Source organism: Diorhabda sublineata, chromosome 10, assembly GCF_026230105.1.
Source record: "Diorhabda sublineata isolate icDioSubl1.1 chromosome 10, icDioSubl1.1, whole genome shotgun sequence".
Lineage (NCBI taxonomy): Eukaryota > Metazoa > Arthropoda > Insecta > Coleoptera > Chrysomelidae > Diorhabda > Diorhabda sublineata.
The window spans coordinates 23,572,905-23,593,807 of NC_079483.1; the positions used below are offsets into that span (position 1 = coordinate 23,572,905).

Here is a 20,903-nt window from a genome sequence, read left to right on the forward strand (position 1 = left end):
CCTTCTGAACTTGATCCATCCAAACTTAAATCCCACTTCTCATCAGCATCAATATGAAGCTCTATACAACTGTTGCCTTTTGGGAAATAAGCATGTGCCAACACCTTTCCGGGGCCCATCAAATGTACTGGAGCACTCACCTCTACCTTGGCAATTTGCTCGAAAATCGAATCTGATTCGAGTAACTACAGTTCAGAGTTAGATAGAATATTGGAAAACTATGAGACTGCTGCCAAGTCTGAAAACATTTACCTGCTTTCAACACAGTATCCAATTTCGGGGTATGAAGTAAAATGTGGAATAAGTCCTGCAAGATCATTCACACCTGCTGTTATCTTATCTCAACATCTTAAGTTCAGCAAAATATCTTTCAGTACTTATGAATGGAATACCTTTATCTCAATTATGTCACAACAGATCTTTCTTCATACCGGAGACGAGTTCAAACCTGATTCATTACCATGTGGAGATTACTGTACCATCACCCCATTGAATTACGATGACAGTAAGGTAATTTTAGTCAAGAAACATGGTGTTGAGTATTACATGGATGAAGAAGGAGTATCGCAAATTTTAGAATTAAATAATATAATTATACAACGTATATCTGTGTTAGAAAATTTGAATTTTTGTGAATATTATTATAATGTTTTGGATTTCTGTAAAAAAATACCTTCTCCGAAAAGTCCTTTACAAATTTTATACGCATTTTGTTCTATTACACCAAACGATATGTTACACAATGCTCTTAGAGAATTTGTATACTTTTATAAAGTTAAAGTTATCAATGATTAAAATAAATAATTATTATTGTTATTGTTGTTTTTTTTTTTATGTTACTTTTAAGTCACCCCGTATACGTTACTTTTAACTGTATTTCAGTAATAAGACGCTATCAGTTTACCGCAGATTTTTTTATATTACAAGATTAGCGCTCCCGCTGTTATCATCGCAACGAATCTGTCTCGATTACGTGTGTGATACCTTACATTGACAAAAATCTCTTTTTATTTATACGTTATACTTTTATGTTACAAGATTAGCGAATAATAATGATATATATAATTTTTTAAAACCCAAAGACTTTTAACCGACCTGGTATATCAGCGCTCCCGCTCATCGCAACGAAACTTTACGCATGCGCAAAAACGAAGTCTCTCTCTCTCTCTCTTACACATTGTCTCGCTGCTCTCTCTCTAACACACGGTTTTCCCTATTTCTGTAGTCGTGCATACGTTGTTCATCTACTGCGCTAGTGTCTATAAAACCTTGTTTAGTTTGTCTTCTGGCCGGTAGGATATAGGAACTTGTCGATAAAGATGAATTGCCAAAATTGAATGGAGATGTTTTGTATGTAGAAGCCGTCCGAGGTGTGTTATATGAAAGTTGTATGCAAATAGTTAGAATTATGAAAACCGAAGTATTATGAAATTAGATGTTCGCTCGATGTATGAAATTGTCGAAAAAGATCAATTGTGAAAATTGAATGGGGGTGTTCTGTATGTAGAAGCCGTTCGGGGTGTAACATATAAAAGTTGTATGAAAATAGTAATACAAAGGGAAAAAAGTATTATGAAATTAGATTGCCGCTCGATATAGGTACTTGTCCAAAAATAAAGAGATAGATGTATGTTAGGTTAGGTTTTGTGAAGCGATGCACATCTGGGACACTTTCTGATTGGTATTATAAAGATTTGCCCATCCACACTAAAAAAAAAGGTTAGGTTAGGTTAGGTTAGGTTAGGTTAGGTTAGGTAAGGTTAGGTTAGTTTAAAGTTTTATGAGAATAGAAACTGTTCGAGGTGTAACATATAAAAGTTGTATGAAGTAGTAATAATAACGAAAAAAAAATCGTGTCTATAAAACCGTGTCAAGTTTGGCTTATGGCCGGCAGAGGGCGCTAGTGTCTATAAAACCGTGTCAAGTTTGGCGCCTGGCCGAGAGAGGGCGCTGGTGTCTATAAAACCGTGTCAAGTTTGGCGTCTGGCCGGCAGAGGGCGCTAGTGTCTATAAAACCGTGTTAAGTTTGGCGTTTGGCCGGCAGAGGGCGCTAGTGTCTATAAAACCGTGTCAAGTTTGGCGTCCGGCCGGCAGAGGGCGCTAGTTAGAATTATGAAAACCAAAGTATTATGAAATTAGATGTTCGCTCGATGTATGAAATTGTCGAAAAAGATCAATTGTGAAAATTGAATGGGGGTGTTTTGTATGTAGAAGCCGTTCGGGGTGTAACATATAAAAGTTGTATGAAAATAGTAATACAAAGGGAAAAAAGTATTATGAATTTAGATTGCCGCTCGATATAGGTACTTGTCCAAAAATAAAGAGATAGATGTATGTTAGGTTAGGTTTTGTGAAGCGATGCACATCTGGGACACTTTCTGATTGGTATTATAAAGATTTGCCCATCCACACTAGAAAAAAGGTTAGGTTAGGTTAGGTTAGGATAGGATAGGACAGGTTAGGTTAGGTTAGGTTAGGCTAGGATAGGTTAGGTTAGGTTAGGTTAGGTTAGGTTAGGTTAGGTTAGTTTAAAGTTTTATGAGAATAGAAACTGTTCGAGGTGTAACATATAAAAGTTGTATGAAGTAGTAATAATAACGAAAAAAAAATCGTGTCTATAAAACCGTGTCAAGTTTGGCTTCTGGCCGGCAGAGGGCGCTAGTGTCTATAAAACCGTGTCAAGTTTGGCGCCTGGCCGGCAGAGGGCGCTGGTGTCTATAAAACCGTGTCAAGTTTGGCGTCTGGCCGGCAGAGGGCGCTAGTGTCTATAAAACCGTGTTAAGTTTGGCGTTTGGCCGGCAGAGGGCGCTAGTGTCTATAAAACCGTGTCAAGTTTGGCGTCCGGCCGGCAGAGGGCGTTAGTGTCTATAAAACCGTGTTAAGTTTGGCGTCTGGCCGGCAGGGGGCGCTAGTTAGAATTATGAAAACCAAAGTATTATGAAATAAGATGTTCGCTCGATGTATGAAATTGTCGAAAAAGATCAATTGTGAAAATTGAATGGGGGTGTTTTGTATGTAGAAGCCGTTCGGGGTGTAACATATGAGAGTTGTATGAAAATAGTAATACAAAGGGAAAAAAGTATTATGAAATTAGATTGCCGCTCGATATAGGTACTTGTCCAAAAATAAAGAGATAGATGTATGTTAGGTTAGGTTGTGTGAAGCGATGCACATCTGGGACACTTTCTGATTGGTATTATGAAGATTTGCCCATCCACACTAAAAAAAAGGTTAGGTTAGGTTAGGTTAGGTTAGGTTAGGATAGGATAGGACAGGTTAGGTTAGGTTAGGTTAGGATAGGTTAGGTTAGGTTAGGTTAGGTTAGGTTAGGTTAGTTTAAAGTTTTATGAGAATAGAAACTGTTCGAGGTGTAACATATAAAAGTTGTATGAAATAGTAATAATAACGAAAAAAAAATCGTGTCTATAAAACCGTGTCAAGTTTGGCATCTGGCCGGCAGAGGGCGCTAGTGTCTATAAAACCGTGTCAAGTTTGGCGTCTGACCGGCAGAGGGCGCTAGTGTCTATAAAACCGTGTTAAGTTTGGCGTCTGGCCGGCAGGGGGCGCTAGTGTCTATAAAACCGTGTTAAGTTTGGCGTCTGGCCGGCAGAGGGCGCTAGTGTCTATAAAACCGTGTTAAGTTTGGCGTCTGGCCGGCAGGGGGCACTAGTGTCTATAAAACCGTGTTTAGTTTGTCTTCTGGCCGGTAGGATATAAGAACTTGTCGAAAAAGATGAATTGCGAAAATTGAATGGAGATATTCTGTATGTAGAAGCCGTCCGAGGTGTGTTATATGAAAGTTGTATGAAAATAGTAATACAAAGGGAAAAAAGTATTATGAAATTAGATTGCCCCTCGATATAGGTACTTGTCCAAAAATAAAGAGATAGATGTATGTTAGGTTAGGTTGTGTGGAGCGATGCACACCTAGGACACTTTCTGATTGGTATTATGAAGATTTGCCCATCCACACTAAAAAAAAGGTTAGGTTAGGTTAGGTTAGGATAGGATGGGTTAGGTTAGGTTAGGTTAGGTTAGGTTAGGTTAGGTTAGGATAGGTTAGGTTAGGTTAGGTTAGGTTAGGTTAGTTTAAAGTTTTATGAGAATAGAAACTGTTCGAGGTGTAACATATAAAAGTTGTATGAAATAGTAATTATAACGAAAAAAAAATCGTGTCTATAAAACCGTGTCAAGTTTGGCGCCTGGCCGGCAGAGGGCGCTAGTGTCTATAAAAACGTGTCAAGTTTGGCGTCTGGCCGGCAGAGGGCGCTAGTATCTATAAAACCGTGTTAAGTTTGGCGTCTGGCCGGCAGAGGGCGCTAGTGTCTATAAAACCGTGTTAAGTTTGGCGTTTGGCCGGCAGAGGGCGCTAGTGTCTATAAAACCGTGTCAAGTTTGGCGTCCGGCCGGCAGAGGGCGCTAGTTAGAATTATGAAAACCAAAGTATTATGAAATTAGATGTTCGCTCGATGTATGAAATTGTCGGAAAAGATCAATTGTGAAAATTGAATGGGGGTGTTTTGTATGTAGAAGCCGTTCGGGGTGTAACATATAAAAGTTGTATGAAAATAGTAATACAAAGGGAAAAAAGTATTATGAAATTAGATTGCCGCTCGATATAGGTACTTGTCCAAAAATAAAGAGATAGATGTATGTTAGGTTAGGTTTTGTGAAGCGATGCACATCTGGGACACTTTCTGATTGGTATTATAAAGATTTGCCCATCCACACTAAAAAAAAGGTTAGGTTAGGTTAGGTTAGGATAGGATAGGACAGGTTAGGTTAGGTTAGGTTAGGCTAGGATAGGTTAGGTTAGGTTAGGTTAGGTTAGGTTAGGTTAGTTTAAAGTTTTATGAGAATAGAAACTGTTCGAGGTGTAACATATAAAAGTTGTATGAAGTAGTAATAATAACGAAAAAAAAATCGTGTCTATAAAACCGTGTCAAGTTTGGCTTCTGGCCGGCAGAGGGCGCTAGTGTCTATACAACCGTGTCAAGTTTGGCGCCTGGCCGGCAGAGGGCGCTGGTGTCTATAAAACCGTGTCAAGTTTGGCGTCTGGCCGGCAGAGGGCGCTAGTGTCTATAAAACCGTGTTAAGTTTGGCGTTTGGCCGGCAGAGGGCGCTAGTGTCTATAAAACCGTGTCAAGTTTGGCGTCCGGCCGGCAGAGGGCGTTAGTGTCTATAAAACCGTGTTAAGTTTGGCGTCTGGCCGGCAGGGGGCGCTAGTGTCTATAAAACCGTGTTAACTTTGGCGTCTGGCCGGCGGAGGGCGCTAGTGTCTATAAAACCGTGTTAAGTTTGGCGTCTGGCCGGCAGAGGGCGCTAGTTAGAATTATGAAAACCAAAGTATTATGAAATTAGATGTTCGCTCGATGTATGAAATTGTCGAAAAAGATCAATTGTGAAAATTGAATGGGGGTGTTTTGTATGTAGAAGCCGTTCGGGGTGTAACATATGAAAGTTGTATGAAAATAGTAATACCAAGGGAAAAAAGTATTATGAAATTAGATTGCCGCTCGATATAGGTACTTGTCCAAAAATAAAGAGATAGATGTATGTTAGGTTAGGTTGTGTGAAGCGATGCACATCTGGGACACTTTCTGATTGGTATTATGAAGATTTGCCCATCCACACTAAAAAAAAGGTTAGGTTAGGTTAGGTTAGGATAGGATAGGACAGGTTAGGTTAGGTTAGTTTAAAGTTTTATGAGAATAGAAACTGTTCGAGGTGTAACATATAAAAGTTGTATGAAATAGTAATAATAACGAAAAAAAAAATCGTGTCTATAAAACCGTGTCAAGTTTGGCATCTGGCCGGCAGAGGGCGCTAGTGTCTATAAAACCGTGTCAAGTTTGGCGTCTGACCGGCAGAGGGCGCTAGTGTCTATAAAACCGTGTTAAGTTTGGCGTCTGGCCGGCAGGGGGCGCTAGTGTCTATAAAACCGTGTTAAGTTTGGCGTCTGGCCGGCAGAGGGCGCTAGTGTCTATAAAACCGTGTTAAGTTTGGCGTCTGGCCGGCAGGGGGCACTAGTGTCTATAAAACCGTGTTTAGTTTGTCTTCTGGCCGGTAGGATATGAGAACTTGTCGAAAAAGATGAATTGCGAAAATTGAATGGAGATATTCTGTATGTAGAAGCCGTCCGAGGTGTGTTATATGAAAGTTGTATGAAAATAGTAATACAAAGGGAAAAAAGTATTATGAAATTAGATTGCCCCTCGATATAGGTACTTGTCCAAAAATAAAGGGATAGATGTATGTTAGGTTAGGTTGTGTGGAGCGATGCACACCTAGGACACTTTCTGATTGGTATTATGAAGATTTGCCCATCCACACTAAAAAAAAGGTTAGGTTAGGTTAGGTTAGGATAGGATGGGTCAGGTTAGGTTAGGTTAGGTTAGGTTAGGTTAGGATAGGTTAGGTTAGGTTAGGTTAGGTTAGGTTAGTTTAAAGTTTTATGAGAATAGAAACTGTTCGAGGTGTAACATATAAAAGTTGTATGAAATAGTAATTATAACGAAAAAAAAAATCGTGTCTATAAAACCGTGTCAAGTTTGGCGCCTGGCCGGCAGAGGGCGCTAGTGTCTATAAAAACGTGTCAAGTTTGGCGTCTGGCCGGCAGAGGGCGCTAGTATCTATAAAACCGTGTTAAGTTTGGCGTTTGGCCAGCAGAGGGCGCTAGTGTCTATAAAACCGTGTTAAGTTTGGCGTTTGGCCGGCAGAGGGCGCTAGTGTCTATAAAACCATGTTTAGTTTGTCTTCTGGCCGGTAGGATATAAGAACTTGTCGAAAAAGATGAATTGCGAAAATTGAATGCAGATGTTTGGTATGTAGAAGCCGTCCGAGGTGTGTTATATGAAAATTGTATGCAAATAGTTAGAATTATGAAAACCAAAGTATTATGAAATTAGATGTTCGCTCGATGTATGAAATTGTCGAAAAAGATCAATTGTGAAAATTGAATGGGGGTGTTCTGTATGTAGAAGCCGTTCGGGGTGTAACATATAAAAGTTGTATGAAAATAGTAATACAAAGGGAAAGAAGTATTATGAAATTAGATTGCCGCTCGATATAGGTACTTGTCCAAAAATAAAGAGATAGATGTATGTTAGGTTAGGTTGTGTGAAGCGATGCACATCTGGGACACTTTCTGATTGGTATTATAAAGATTTTCCCATCCACACTAAAAAAAAGGTTAGGTTAGGTTAGGTTAGGTTAGGATAGGATAGGTTAGGTTAGGATAGGTTAGGTTAGGTTAGGTTAGGTTAGGTTAGTTTAAAGTTTTATGAGAATAGAAACAGTTCGAGGTGTAACATATTAAAGTTGTATGAAATAGTAATAATAACGAAAAAAAAATCGTGTCTATAAAACCGTGTCAAGTTTGGCATCTGGCCGGCAGAGGGCGCTAGTGTCTATAAAACCGTGTCAAGTTTGGCGTCTGGCCGGCAGAGGGCGCTAGTGTCTATAAAACCGTGTTAAGTTTGGCGCCTGGCCGGCAGAGGGCGCTAGTGTCTATAGAACCGTGTTGAGTTTGGCGTCTGGCCGGCAGGGGGCGATAGTGTCTATAAAACCGTGTTAAGTTTGGCGTCTGGCCAGCAGAGGGCGCTAGTGTCTATAAAACCATGTTAAGTTTGTCTTCTGGCCGGTAGGATATAAAAACTTGTCGAAAAAGATGAATTGCGAAAATTGAATGGAGATGTTTTGTATGTAGAAGCCGTCCGAGGTGTGTTATATGAAAGTTGTATGCAAATAGTTAGAATTATGAAAACCAAAGTATTATGAAATTAGATGTTCGCTCGATGTATGAAATTGTCTAAAAAGATCAATTGTGAAAATTGAATGGGGGTGTTCTGTATGTAGAAGCCGTTCGGGGTGTAACATATAAAAGTTGTATGAAAATAGTAATACAAAGGGAAAAAAGTATTATGAAATTAGATTGCCGCTCGATATAGGTACTTGTCCAAAAATAAAGAGATAGATGTATGTTAGGTTAGGTTGTGTGAAGCGATGCACATCTGGGACACTTTCTGATTGGTATTATGAAGATTTGCCCATCCTCACTAAAAAAAAGGTTAGGTTAGGTTAGGATTGGATAGGTTAGGTTAGGTTAGGATAGGTTACGTTAGGTTAGGTTAGGTTAGGTTAGTTTAAAGTTTTATGAGAATAGAAACTGTTCGAGGTGTAACATATAAAAGTTGTATGAAATAGTAATAATAACGAAAAAAAAAAATCGTGTCTATAAAACCGTGTCAAGTTTGGCATCTGGCCGGCAAAGGGCGCTAGTGTCTATAAAACCGTGTGAAGATTGGCGTCTGACCGGCAGAGGGCGCTAGTGTCTATAAAACCGTGTCAAGTTTGGCGTCTGGCCGGCAGAGGACGCTAGTGTCTATAAAACCGTGTAAAATTTGGCGTCTGGCCGGCAGGGGGCGCTAGTGTCTATAAAACCGTGTTAAGTTTGGCGTCTGGCCGGTAGGATATAAGAACTTGTCGAAAAAGATGAATTGCGAAAATTGAATGGAGATGTTTTGTATGTAGAAGCCGTTCGGGGTGTAACATATAAAAGTTGTACGAAAATAGTAATACAAAGGGAAAAAAGTATTATGAAATTAGATTGCCGCTCGACATAGGTACTTGTCCAAAAATAAAGAGATAGATGTATGTTAGGTTAGGTTGTGTGAAGCGATGCACATCTGGGACACTTTCTGATTGGTATTATGAAGATTTGCCCATCCACACTAAAAAAAAGGTTATTTTAGGTTAGGTTAGGTTAGGATAGGATAGGACAGGTTAGGTTAGGTTAGGTTAGGCTAGGATAGGTTAGGTTAGGTTAGGTTAGGTTAGGTTAGTTTAAAGTTTTATGAGAATAGAAACTGTTCGAGGTGTAACATATAAAAGTTGTATGAAGTAGTAATAATAACGAAAAAAAATCGTGTCTATAAAACCGTGTCAAGTTTGGCTTCTGGCCGGCAGAGGGCGCTAGTGTCTATAAAACCGTGTCAAGGTTGGCGCCTGGCCGGCAGAGGGCGCTGGTGTCTATAAAACCGTGTCAAGTTTGGCGTCTGGCCGGCAGAGGGCGCTAGTGTCTATAAAACCGTGTTAAGTTTGGCGTCTGGCCGGCGGAGGGCGCTAGTGTCTATAAAACCGAGTTAAGTTTGGCGTCTGGCCGGCAGAGGGCGCTAGTTAGAATTATGAAAACCAAAGTATTATGAAATTAGATGCTCCCTCGATGTATGAAATTGTCGAAAAAGATCAATTGTGAAAATTGAATGGGGGTGTTTTGTATGTAGAAGCCGTTCGGGGTGTAACATATAAAAGTTGTATGAAAATAGTAATACAAAGGGAAAAAAGTATTATGAAATTAGATTGCCGCTTGATATAGGTAATTGTCCAAAAATAAAGAGATAGATGTATGTTAGGTTAGGTTGTGTGAAGCGATGCACATCTGGGACACTTTCTGATTGGTATTATGAAGATTTGCCCATCCACACTAAAAAAAAGGTTAGGTTAGGTTAGGTTAGGTTAGGATAGGATAGGACAGGTTAGGTTAGGTTAGGTTAGGATAGGTTAGGTTAGGTTAGGTTAGGTTAGGTTAGGTTGTGTGAAGCGATGCACATCTGAGACACTTTCTGATTGGTATTATGAAGATTTGCCCATCCTCACTAAAAAAAAGGTTAGTTTAGGTTAGGATTGGATAGGTTAGGTTAGGTTAGGATAGGTTACGTTAGGTTAGGTTAGGTAAGGTTAGTTTAAAGTTTTATGAGAATAGAAACTGTTCGAGGTGTAACATATAAAAGTTGTATGAAATAGTAATAATAACGAAAAATAAAAATCGTGTCTATAAAACCGTGTCAAGTTTGGCATCTGGCCGGCAGAGGGCGCTAGTGTCTATAAAACCGTGTGAAGTTTGGCGTCTGACCGGCAGAGGGCGCTAGTGTCTATAAAACCGTGTTAAGTTTGGCGCCTGGCCGGCAGAGGGCGCTAGTGTCTATAAAACCGTGTTAAGTTTGGCGTTTGTCCGGCAGAGGGCGCTATTGTCTATAAAACCGTGTCAAGTTTGGCGTCTGACCGACAGAGGGCGCTAGTGTCTATAAAACCGTGTTGAGTTTGGCGTCTGGCCGGCAGGGGGCGATAGTGTCTATAAAACCGTGTTAAGTTTGGCGTCTGGCCAGCAGAGGGCGCTAGTGTCTATAAAACCATGTTTAGTTTGTCTTCTGGCCGGTAGGATATAAAAACTTGTTGAAAAAGATGAATTGCGAAAATTGAATGGAGATGTTTTGTATGTAGAAGCCGTCCGAGGTGTGTTATATGAAAGTTGTATGCAAATAGTTAGAATTATGGAAACCAAAGTATTATGAAATTAGATGTTCGCTCGATGTATGAAATTGTCTAAAAAGATCAATTGTGAAAATTGAATGGGGGTGTTCTGTATGTAGAAGCCATTCGGGGTGTAACATATAAAAGTTGTATGAAAATAGTAATACAAAGGGAAAAAAGTATTATGAAATTAGATTGCCGCTCGATATAGGTACTTGTCCAAAAATAAAGAGATAGATGTATGTTAGGTTAGGTTGTGTGAAGCGATGCACATCTGGGACACTTTCTGATTGGTATTATGAAGATTTGCCCATCCTCACTAAAAAAAAGGTTAGGTTAGGTTAGGATTGGATAGGTTAGGTTAGGTTAGGATAGGTTACGTTAGGTTAGGTTAGGTTAGGTTAGTTTAAAGTTTTATGAGAATAGAAACTGTTCGAGGTGTAACATATAAAAGTTGTATGAAATAGTAATAATAACGAAAAAAAAAAATCGTGTCTATAAAACCGTGTCAAGTTTGGCATCTGGCCGGCAAAGGGCGCTAGTGTCTATAAAACCGTGTGAAGATTGGCGTCTGACCGGCAGAGGGCGCTAGTGTCTATAAAACCGTGTCAAGTTTGGCGTCTGGCCGGCAGAGGACGCTAGTGTCTATAAAACCGTGTAAAATTTGGCGTCTGGCCGGCAGGGGGCGCTAGTGTCTATAAAACCGTGTTAAGTTTGGCGTCTGGTCGGTAGGATATAAGAACTTGTCGAAAAAGATGAATTGCGAAAATTGAATGGAGATGTTTTGTATGTAGAAGCCGTTCGGGGTGTAACATATAAAAGTTGTACGAAAATAGTAATACAAAGGGAAAAAAGTATTATGAAATTAGATTGCCGCTCGATATAGGTACTTGTCCAAAAATAAAGAGATAGATGTATGTTAGGTTAGGTTGTGTGAAGCGATGCACATCTGGGACACTTTCTGATTGGTATTATGAAGATTTGCCCATCCACACTAAAAAAAAGGTTATTTTAGGTTAGGTTAGGTTAGGATAGGATAGGACAGGTTAGGTTAGGTTAGGTTAGGCTAGGATAGGTTAGGTTAGGTTAGGTTAGGTTAGTTTAAAGTTTTATGAGAATAGAAACTGTTCGAGATGTAACATATAAAAGTTGTATGAAATAGTAATAATAACGAAAAAAAAAATCGTGTCTATAAAACCGTGTCAAGTTTGGCATCAGCCGGCAGAGGGCGTTAGTGTCTATAAAACCGTGTGAAGATTGGCGTCTGACCGGCAGAGGGCGCTAGTGTCTATAAAACCGTGTTAAGTTTGGCATTTGGCCGGCAGAGGGCGCTAGTGTCTATAAAACCGTGTCAAGTTTGGCGTCTGGCCGGAAGAGGGCGCTAGTGTCTATAAAACCGTGTAAAGTTTGGCGTATGGCAGGCAGGGGGCACTAGTGTCTATAAAACCGTGTTAAGTTTGGCGTCTGGCCGTTAGGATATAAGAACTTGTCGAAAAAGATGAATAGCGAAAATTGAATGGAGATGTTTTGTATGTAGAAGCCGTCCGAGGTGTGTTATATAGAAGTTGTATGAAAATAGTAATACAAAGGGAAAAAAGTATTATGAAATTAGATGTTCGCTCGATATAGGTACTTGTCCAAAAATAAAGAGATAGATGTATGTTAGGTTAGGTTGTGTGAAGCGATGCACATCTGGGACACTTTCTGATTGGTATTATGAAGATTTGCCCATCCACACTAAAAAAAAGGTTAGGTTAGGTTAGGTTAGGTTAGGTTAGGTTAGGTTAGGATAGGATAGGTTAGGTTAGGTTAGTTTAGGATAGGTTAGGTTAGGTTAGGTTAGGTTAGGTTAGGTTAGTTTAAAGTTTTATGAGAATAGAAACTGTTCGAGGTGTAACATATAAAAGTTGTATGAAATATTAATAAAAACGAAAAAAAAAATCGTGTCTATAAAACCGTGTCAAGTTTGGCGTCTGGCCGGCAGAGAGCGCTAGTGTCTATAAAACCGTGTAAAGTTTGGCGTCTGGCCGGCAGGGGGCGCCAGTGTCTATAAAACCGTGTTAAGTTTGGCGTTTGGCCGGTAGGGGGCGCTAGTGTCTATAAAACCGTGTCAAGTTTGGCGTCTGGCCGGCAGAGGGCGCTAGTGTCTATAAAACCGTGTTAAGTTTGGCGTCTGGCCGGCAGGGGGCGCTAGTGTCTATAAAACCGTGTTAAGTTTGGTGTCTGGCCGGCAGAGGGCGCTAGTGTCTATAAAACCGTGTTAAGTTTGGCGTTTGGCCAGCAGAGGGCGCTAAGTAGATGAACAACGTATGCACGACTACAGAAATAGGGAAAACCGTGTGTTAGAGAGAGAGCAGCGAGACAATGTGTAAGAGAGAGAGAGAGAGACTCCGTTTTTGCGCATGCGTAAAGTTTCGTTGCGATGATCGGGAGCGCTGATATACCAGGTCGGTTAAAAGTCTTTGGGTTTTAAAAAATTATATATATCATTTTTATTCGCTAATCTTGTAACATAAAAGTATAACGTATAAATAAAAAGAGATTTTTGTCAATGTAAGGTATCACACACGTAATCGAGACAGATTTGTTGCGATGATATACCAGGTCGGTTAAAAGTCTTTGGGTTTTTTAAAAATTATATATTCCGTTATTAATGTGATTGGAAATTAGTTTTTTGAGGATAGCAGATGAGTGAAGATCATGTTAATCATTATATTAGCTGCAGTACTATGTCCAGTACTATGCGTTGTCGACCAACAGTATGCTATGAAGTATTTACACCGGTTCGGGTACGCAAATGAAAATGATTTGACTAAACTTGAGGATTATTTGTTGAGTTTTCAAGAAAGATATAATATACCTGCAACGGGAGAATTAGATGAAAATACAATTCAACTTCTAAATAGACCAAGATGTAATGTGAGTGAAGCAGCTTCCGACGATGATCATTCTTTTAGAGTTAAATCAAAATGGTCAAAATTTGATTTGAAATGGTATTTCCCTCAGGCAACTCCAGAATATCTTAAAGTAACCAAAAAGGCTTTTGAAGTGTGGAGTAACAGTTCAAAGTTTAAATTTGAATTAATACACAAAATACGGCCTTATGCTCCCGATATATCTATTACAGTTGTACGGGGAAAGCACTATTTTCGAGCAAATTGCCAAGGTAGAGGTGAGTGCTCCAGTACATTTGATGGTCCCGGTAAGGTGTTGGCACATGCTTATTTCCCAAAAAGCAACAGTTGTATAGAGCTTCATATTGATGCTGATGAGAAGTGGGATTTAAGTTTGGATGGATCAAGTTCAGAAGATCAGACTAGCCTACTTATGGTATTAATTCATGAAATTGGGCATATTTTAGGAATTGCTCACAGTGATATTGAGACAGCAATAATGTATCCATGGTATCAATTCAACATTGCTCCTAAATTGGATGAGGATGATAAAATGGCCCTTGAAGCTCTTTATGGACCAATCAATAGATATGTAAATAATCCTTTCAAACCCACATCAGCGCTGCCACCGACTACAAAGACACTTGCACATCAACCAAATGAATCGGATAAAAATTTATGCGACATAATACCGGAGTATATGTTCATTGCCATGACTGGTGAATTTGAAAATTACCATTTATATATTATTAATGAAAATTCCCTATGGAAAATTGATTTGAACTCGAAACTTATTCCCTCGCAACCAGAAATACTCGATGATTATTTACCTGAAGAAGTGGGTCCCATAATTCAGATTTTTCAAAGTTCTTCAGATAATTTAATAGCAGTCAATGACCGTAAATACTATGTAGCAGATTTTCCCGCTCTACAAATACTTGAGGAAAATTATTTAATTATACCTAAGAATTCTCAAATAAACACAATATTTCAAAGCAATCATGGGAAAATATATGTATTTTATAATAACAGTAATTATATTGAATTTGACAAGAACTTGAAAACTGTTCGGAATAGAGGACAAATAAAAGATATTTTCCCTGGACTACCCACAGATGTTACAGGAGCATTCCAGTACATTGACGGACACATGTACTTTTTCAAAAACACCACATACTACAAATATAATGAGTTTACTAAAAAACTTGTTGCAGCCGGACCCTTTTTATCAATGATGTTGTATATTTTGAAATAAACTCTTATTAAAATTTTTTTTCTGGAAATTCCCGAACGCCAATCTTAAGATAACTTTTACCTATTAATAAGAAATTTTTGATAACGCAGGAAATTGATAAGAATATTTCTAAACCAAATGGACCACATGTACAGGAAACAGTGAAAATTTATTAGAATAATCGGAAACCATATGGACCACATGTACAGGAAAATAAAAAAATTACAAAATTGCCGCAAATAAAATATTTTTTCTAGAACATTCTATCACAATCGTATGGAGATAGTGCCATGAGTATAAATAAGATGTTTCATTGTGTTGGAGTCAGTCTCTTCCACTGCCAGCAAGAGAAAAACCAGCTCTGAAGAACAAATACTAGTATCTGTTAAAAAAAAAAAAATTGTGCCTTAACAAAAAATGTAAGTTTTTTTTTTTTTTTTTTCTTGTGGGTTACGCGCTCTCTCTCTCTCTCTTTTCAGATGGATTTGAAAAAAATTAACGCAACGTCTCTAATTACAGAGAGAAAACCAATAACAAAAATACAAGATCTACCTTTGAATACTCTGAGGGCTATAAAGAAGGCAAAAATAGTCAATTCCAAATTCGGAGAATCAGTTTTATTGGATTTAGATACAGAAGTAGTGTTTTTACCGCAAAGAGTCACAAGTGTCTACAAACCAGTCATTGAAGAATTTGAAAAGGAAAAATACGGAATTATATTCAAGGGATTAGTGGATGTTGGAAAAAATCAACGGCTAGCGTCATTTGAAATTGAGGAACTATAGACGTGCCTAAGACACACACAGAGAGAGAGAGAGAGAGAGAGAGGTGAGTACCATGAATATTGTAAAAAAATCTGAAAATTTACTGCAAGTCATTAAAAATGTCAGAAAAATATTGTTTGATAAGATAACGGATAGAGATGTGGAAATTTGGTTGAATCGATTGAAAAAACAAATTAAAGTATGTAATTTGGCAATTAAAAAAGGAGGACTGCATGTAGGTACAATTAGGAAATTACAAACATACATAGGACATTTCAAACATTTTAAACAACTTATTTCAAATAGGAATATAGGTATGGGGCTGAATAATAAACTGAAAAATAGGGTTAAATGGGAAAATGTAGCTTCTGCATTTACAAGCAGAATTAAAACTGGACTTATAGTAAATTTATATCATAAGGACTTAACGCAATTTTTAAATGATTGTCAAATAATTTTTAAAAATAAAATAAGGGAAATTTTTAGGAAAAAATATTCTGTTGTTAAAGTTTATGTTTGTTTTTGTGGAGAGTTCATTAAAAAATCTGGTGAAAATGAAATTTCTAGTTTCCATTATTTTATGACTAAAAATTCTATTATCGATGTATCGACCGATATAGAGCGATGGTTTTTCGAGAACGTCAAAGATAAAATTAATTTTAAATTATCAGAATTTCAAGAGAGGGACTCTGGTTTTGCATTAAGTAAAATTATTTCTTTAGAAGTAAATATCAATAAATTTGAAATTGGAAACGGCTCATCTTATATTAAACTTCCAGAACCTATTCAAAAAAAGCAAGGGTGCATAAACATTAAAAATTCTGACCAAGCATGTTTTTATTGGTCAATTGTTAGTGCTTTGTACCCAGCCAAAAATCATAAAGAACTCACTTCCTCATATCCATATTATAGCACAGTCTTGAATACACAAGACTTGGAAGCTCCGATGGCCCTGCATCAAATTTCAAAGTTTGAAAAATCTAATAACATTTCCGTCAATGTCTATGCCTTGGATTCAATTGAAATAAATAATAAAAAACCATTTTACAAAGTATATCCAGTAAGACTTGCTAAATCAATACACGAGAAACATGTAAATCTTTTATTAATTCAAAATACATATTTTCCAAAGCTAAACGATTATGAAGCACCTCCTATAGATAATGACAATTCAGAAATCACATATCACTACTGCTGGATCAAAGATTTGTCACGTTTAATTAATAGTCAGTTAAGTAAAACTACATATAAAAAATTTATTTGCAATCGCTGCATAAATTATTTCAGTAGTGAAAGTAAATTGAATGTCCACTTGAAATTATGCTCTGAATTAAATAATTATAAAATGTCTTTTCCAAAATATGAATCTCTTAGTTTTAGAAATTATATATACAAAAAAACTACGCCTTTTGTAGTTTATGCCGACTTTGAGTCCATGCTAGAACAATTTACAGATAAAACACAGCTTCATAATAAGACAAATAGATATCAAAAACATATAGCATATAGTGCTGGTTACTATGTAAAATGTAGCTACAACGAAGACTTGAGTTTTTTCAAGAGCTACAGAGGTAGAGATTGCATGGATTGGTTTGCAAATGAATTATCGAATTTGGCTGAAAGTATTAAATCAGAAATTAAAACTATTACACCTATGGAAGAAAAACCAGATTTACGTGTGGCAACAATGTGTCACATATGTGAAAAGGGTTTTTCCTCTACAGATATCATTGTTAGAGATCACGATCATTTTACGGGGAAGTTTAGAAATTTTGCACATCAAGCATGCAATTTAAATTTCAAAAAACTGTTTGTTGTACCTACAGTTTTCCATAACTTAAGTAACTACGATAGCCATTTCATCATTTCGGAATTAAGTAAAAGAGGAAACATCAGTTTACTCCCCATAAATAAAGAAAAATACATTTCATTTACACTTAACGATTCAGATACAAATATAAAATTTCGATTCATAGATTCACTGAGGTTTTTGGGTGCTTCCTTGGAAGAATTAGCTGCCACATTGAATGATAATGATTTAAAAATTTCCAAAAGAGAATTTAGTAATTTAAGTGTCGAACAATTTAAATTAATAGCCAAAAAAGGGGTTTTCTGTTACGATTTTATAGATAGTTGGGAAAAATTAAATACTTGTGAACTACCACCAATAGAGGCATTTTATAATAAATTGGAGGATAAAAACATCAGTATTGAGAAGTATTCTCATGCTCATGCAGTGTGGAAATCATTTGATATTGAAAATTTGGGTCAGTATTCTGATCTGTACTTAAAGACCGATGTTTTACTTTTATCAGATGTTTTCGAACAATTTCGAAGAAAATGTTCAATTACTTATGGTTTAGACCCTGCATGGTACTATACAATGCCTGGATATACTTGGGACTGTATGTTGAAATATGTAGGATGTAAATTAGAGTTATTGCATGACGTAGACATGATCATGTTTATCGAGAAAGCAATTCGAGGAGGAATTTCGGTTTGTAGCAGTAGATTATCGAATGCTAACAATAAGTACATGTCTGAATATGATTCTACAAAACCCTCAAAGTACTTACTCTACCTGGACGTCAATAATTTATACGGGTGGGCTATGTGTGAACCATTACCATACGGAGGATTTGAATGGTTAGATAATGAAAATTTTGATGTTATGTCTGTGGCAGATAATTCTTCCGTAGGATATATATTACAAGTAGACTTGGAGTATCCACATGAATTACATGATCTTCACAGAGATTTTCCATTTGCTCCCGAACACCGCAAGCCTGTAGGCTCAAATTATTCCAAATTAATGACAACGCTTTATTGTAAAAAAGAATACACAGTTCACTATCGTAATTTAAAACAAATGTTAGCCAACGGTTTGAAAATTAAAAAGATACATAAAATTCTGAAATTCAATCAATCTGCATGGCTGCGGCCATATATCGAACTAAATACTCGTTTGAGGGCTGCAGCTACCAATGACTTTGAGAAAAATTTATATAAATTGGCAAATAATGCTGTGTTTGGAAAGACGATGGAAAATATACGGAAGCACCGAATTGTAAAACTTGTTAAAACCTGGAATGGTCGATACGGCGCCAAAAATTTGATATCTAGTGTTAGGTTTCATAGTCGAACAGTTTTTAATGAAAACCTAATTGCAGTAGAACTCACTAAATCAGAATTGGTTTTCAATAAGCCTCTTTATGTTGGTATGACAGTTTTGGATTTGTCGAAGCTGTGTATGTATCAATTCCATTATGATTACATGATTCCGAAATTGGGTATTGATAGATGTAAATTAATGTACATGGACACAGACAGTTTTGTGTATGAGCTCATCTGTGATGATGCATATGAGGAGGTACTAAAAGCTGATTTAACAAAATTCGATACTTCAGATTACCCCATCAATAATAACTATAATATTCCACAGGTGAATAAAAAAGTTCTGGGAGTTATGAAAGATGAAAACAAAGGCCAAATTATGACTCATTTTGCAGGCTTGAGGTCTAAAATGTATTCTTTTAAAGTTCAATCAGGTGCAATAGTAAAAAAGGCAAAAGGAGTTCGATATAATGTAGTAAAAAACAAAATAAATTTTGAAGATTATGTAAACTGTTTAAATGATTTCAAAGAAAAAAATATTACTCAACGCTGTATTAGGTCATATGCTCATAACGTATATAGCATAGAACAGACAAAAATTGCGCTAAGTCCTCATGACGATAAAAGATATTTGATTACCAATAGTTATGATACGCTGCCGTGGGGTCATTATAGTATTCCAGACTTACTCTCTTGTAGATAATGAACTCCTCAACATTAATGGAATTATGCATCATAAAAATTTGTGAAACGATAAAGTCAGCAGCCGATTTCGCAGAGCAATCCCCTCTTCCTCGGAAATTGACCAAAAAAATTGTGAAAAAATTTCCTGTTTACAAATGGAATGCGACGATAAAAGAGGCTGAGAGTAATCCAAATTCTTCATCCATTGGAATAGAATATATTGACTATAATAAAGAAATACCGTTATATTTAAGAAACACTATATTAAGTAAAACAAATTGGGGAGATATGTTTGAAGAATCTACCTACTGCGTATGGTCTAGTGGATATTGGCTTCCACAATATCGTATAAATGTTTGTAAATCATGTTATTTTGTATTTAGAACGGTCCATAAATATTTAAAAAAGAACATTTTTGTTAATTATGATCACTGTCATGAAGTATTTGATGGTGACGAAATTGTTGAATGTGTATATCAAGAAATGTCCTATTGGTGTCAGAGTTGTTTTAACAAAGTCTTATTCATGATAAAATCACATGAGTCCTGTATTAATAATTTACATGAGATGCCTAGAAATAATCGTTTTGATGATTCTGATATAGACAGTGACATTGATACTTTTGAGGCCGCTATGCAGTAAAAACAATATTCATGGAATGTATCTCTCTCTCTCTCTCTCTCTCTCTCTCATAAATGTAGAATATTGTCGTTTTCTTATAATAAAATTATAATAAAATTATTTTTAAAATTCTTGTGTTTTTTTTTTGTTAGTTTCCAATATATCTTTATGTAATAGCAGTAAAACAATATTCATGAAATGTATCTCTCTTGTCGTTGCGTCAAACGTCACATCGTTACGTCAAACGTCACGTCGTTACGTCAAACGTCACGTCGTTAAGTCAAACGTCAAGTGCTGCGTCAAACGATCATCAAACGTATCTACGTATGAGAATGTTCTCTTTCGTAATATGTCTTCAGAAGAGTACAGACGTCGAATTGAAGAGTTTATTAATAGCATTGGTGAATTAAAGAAAGATATTGCTTTCTATGGAGATAAAAGTGAGGTTATGAAACAAATGCAGAATCTTAGTTTATTTGATAAGAAAGTGACGTGGAGCAGTCTTCACTTGGTGCCTAAAGAAGAGGTCCATCAGTTGGCCCGTAGACTGCCGCAAACTACTTATCCGTTAAGACGTATTCAACCTACACCATGTTCAACAGAACAGAAGGGGATATAAAAAATGAAATTAATTCTGTTTTTGCTATGTCATGTGTAATATTAGTGGCTGTATTTGTTTTAATTTTAAAAATTATTTTGAAAATTGTAAAACGAAAATTCCAATCTTCATGTAATATAAAAGTTGATGAATATACAGAGTGTTTCAATAAAACCCATATTTAAAAAAAAAACTTTATTTATAATGGTAATACAGTATTTAAAAACCAGTGACGGAGACGTTGTACATTTCTTTCAGTACATGAAAATAGTCCAGATGCGTGACAGGGGTTTGGATCTTGAGCAAAGTTTCCAGTTTCACAGGGTGTACCATCAAATTTGCAAACGTCAATAATATGTGGAAAAATACCGAAAATGTGACATTTCTTTTGCAGAAACTCGACTTTTTGTTGTCCTCGAACGTAAATGTAGTCTGCGGCATACATTAACTTGTTTTCTAATATTTCATTTACTTTAGAATATTCTACATCTCCTGAAGAGTATCGAATGCCGTGCACATTTCTTTCCAAGTATGATGTGGTCTTTTTGTCCTCGTTACTTAATGTAGAAAACGGTTGCGGTGGTAAAAATATGTAATGTGAACTTTTGAAGCCAATTTCTATGGTGAGCTCTTTGGCAACGAAAAGACCGTCTACGACAAAACCTTGAATGTCTACAAAAGCT

At 36.9% G+C, this 20,903-nt stretch overlaps 2 protein-coding genes across 2 annotated transcripts; both read left to right on the top strand.

Annotated features, from left to right (window-relative positions):
* The first annotated feature begins 405 nt into the window (after window positions 1-405).
* LOC130449186 (matrix metalloproteinase-16-like) lies at window positions 406-15,224 on the top strand. Its single transcript, XM_056786867.1, has 3 exons — window positions 406-510; window positions 13,318-13,924; window positions 14,959-15,224. Exons 1-3 carry the CDS (start codon window positions 406-408, stop codon window positions 15,222-15,224), a joined length of 978 nt encoding a protein of 325 aa, XP_056642845.1.
* LOC130449971 (uncharacterized) lies at window positions 14,780-20,372 on the top strand. The gene is made up of 2 exons (XM_056788111.1): window positions 14,780-14,858; window positions 14,959-20,372. Exon 2 carries the CDS (start codon window positions 15,277-15,279, stop codon window positions 19,018-19,020), a length of 3,744 nt encoding a protein of 1,247 aa, XP_056644089.1. The 5' UTR covers window positions 14,780-14,858; window positions 14,959-15,276; the 3' UTR covers window positions 19,021-20,372.
* The last annotated feature ends 531 nt before the right edge of the window (window positions 20,373-20,903 follow it).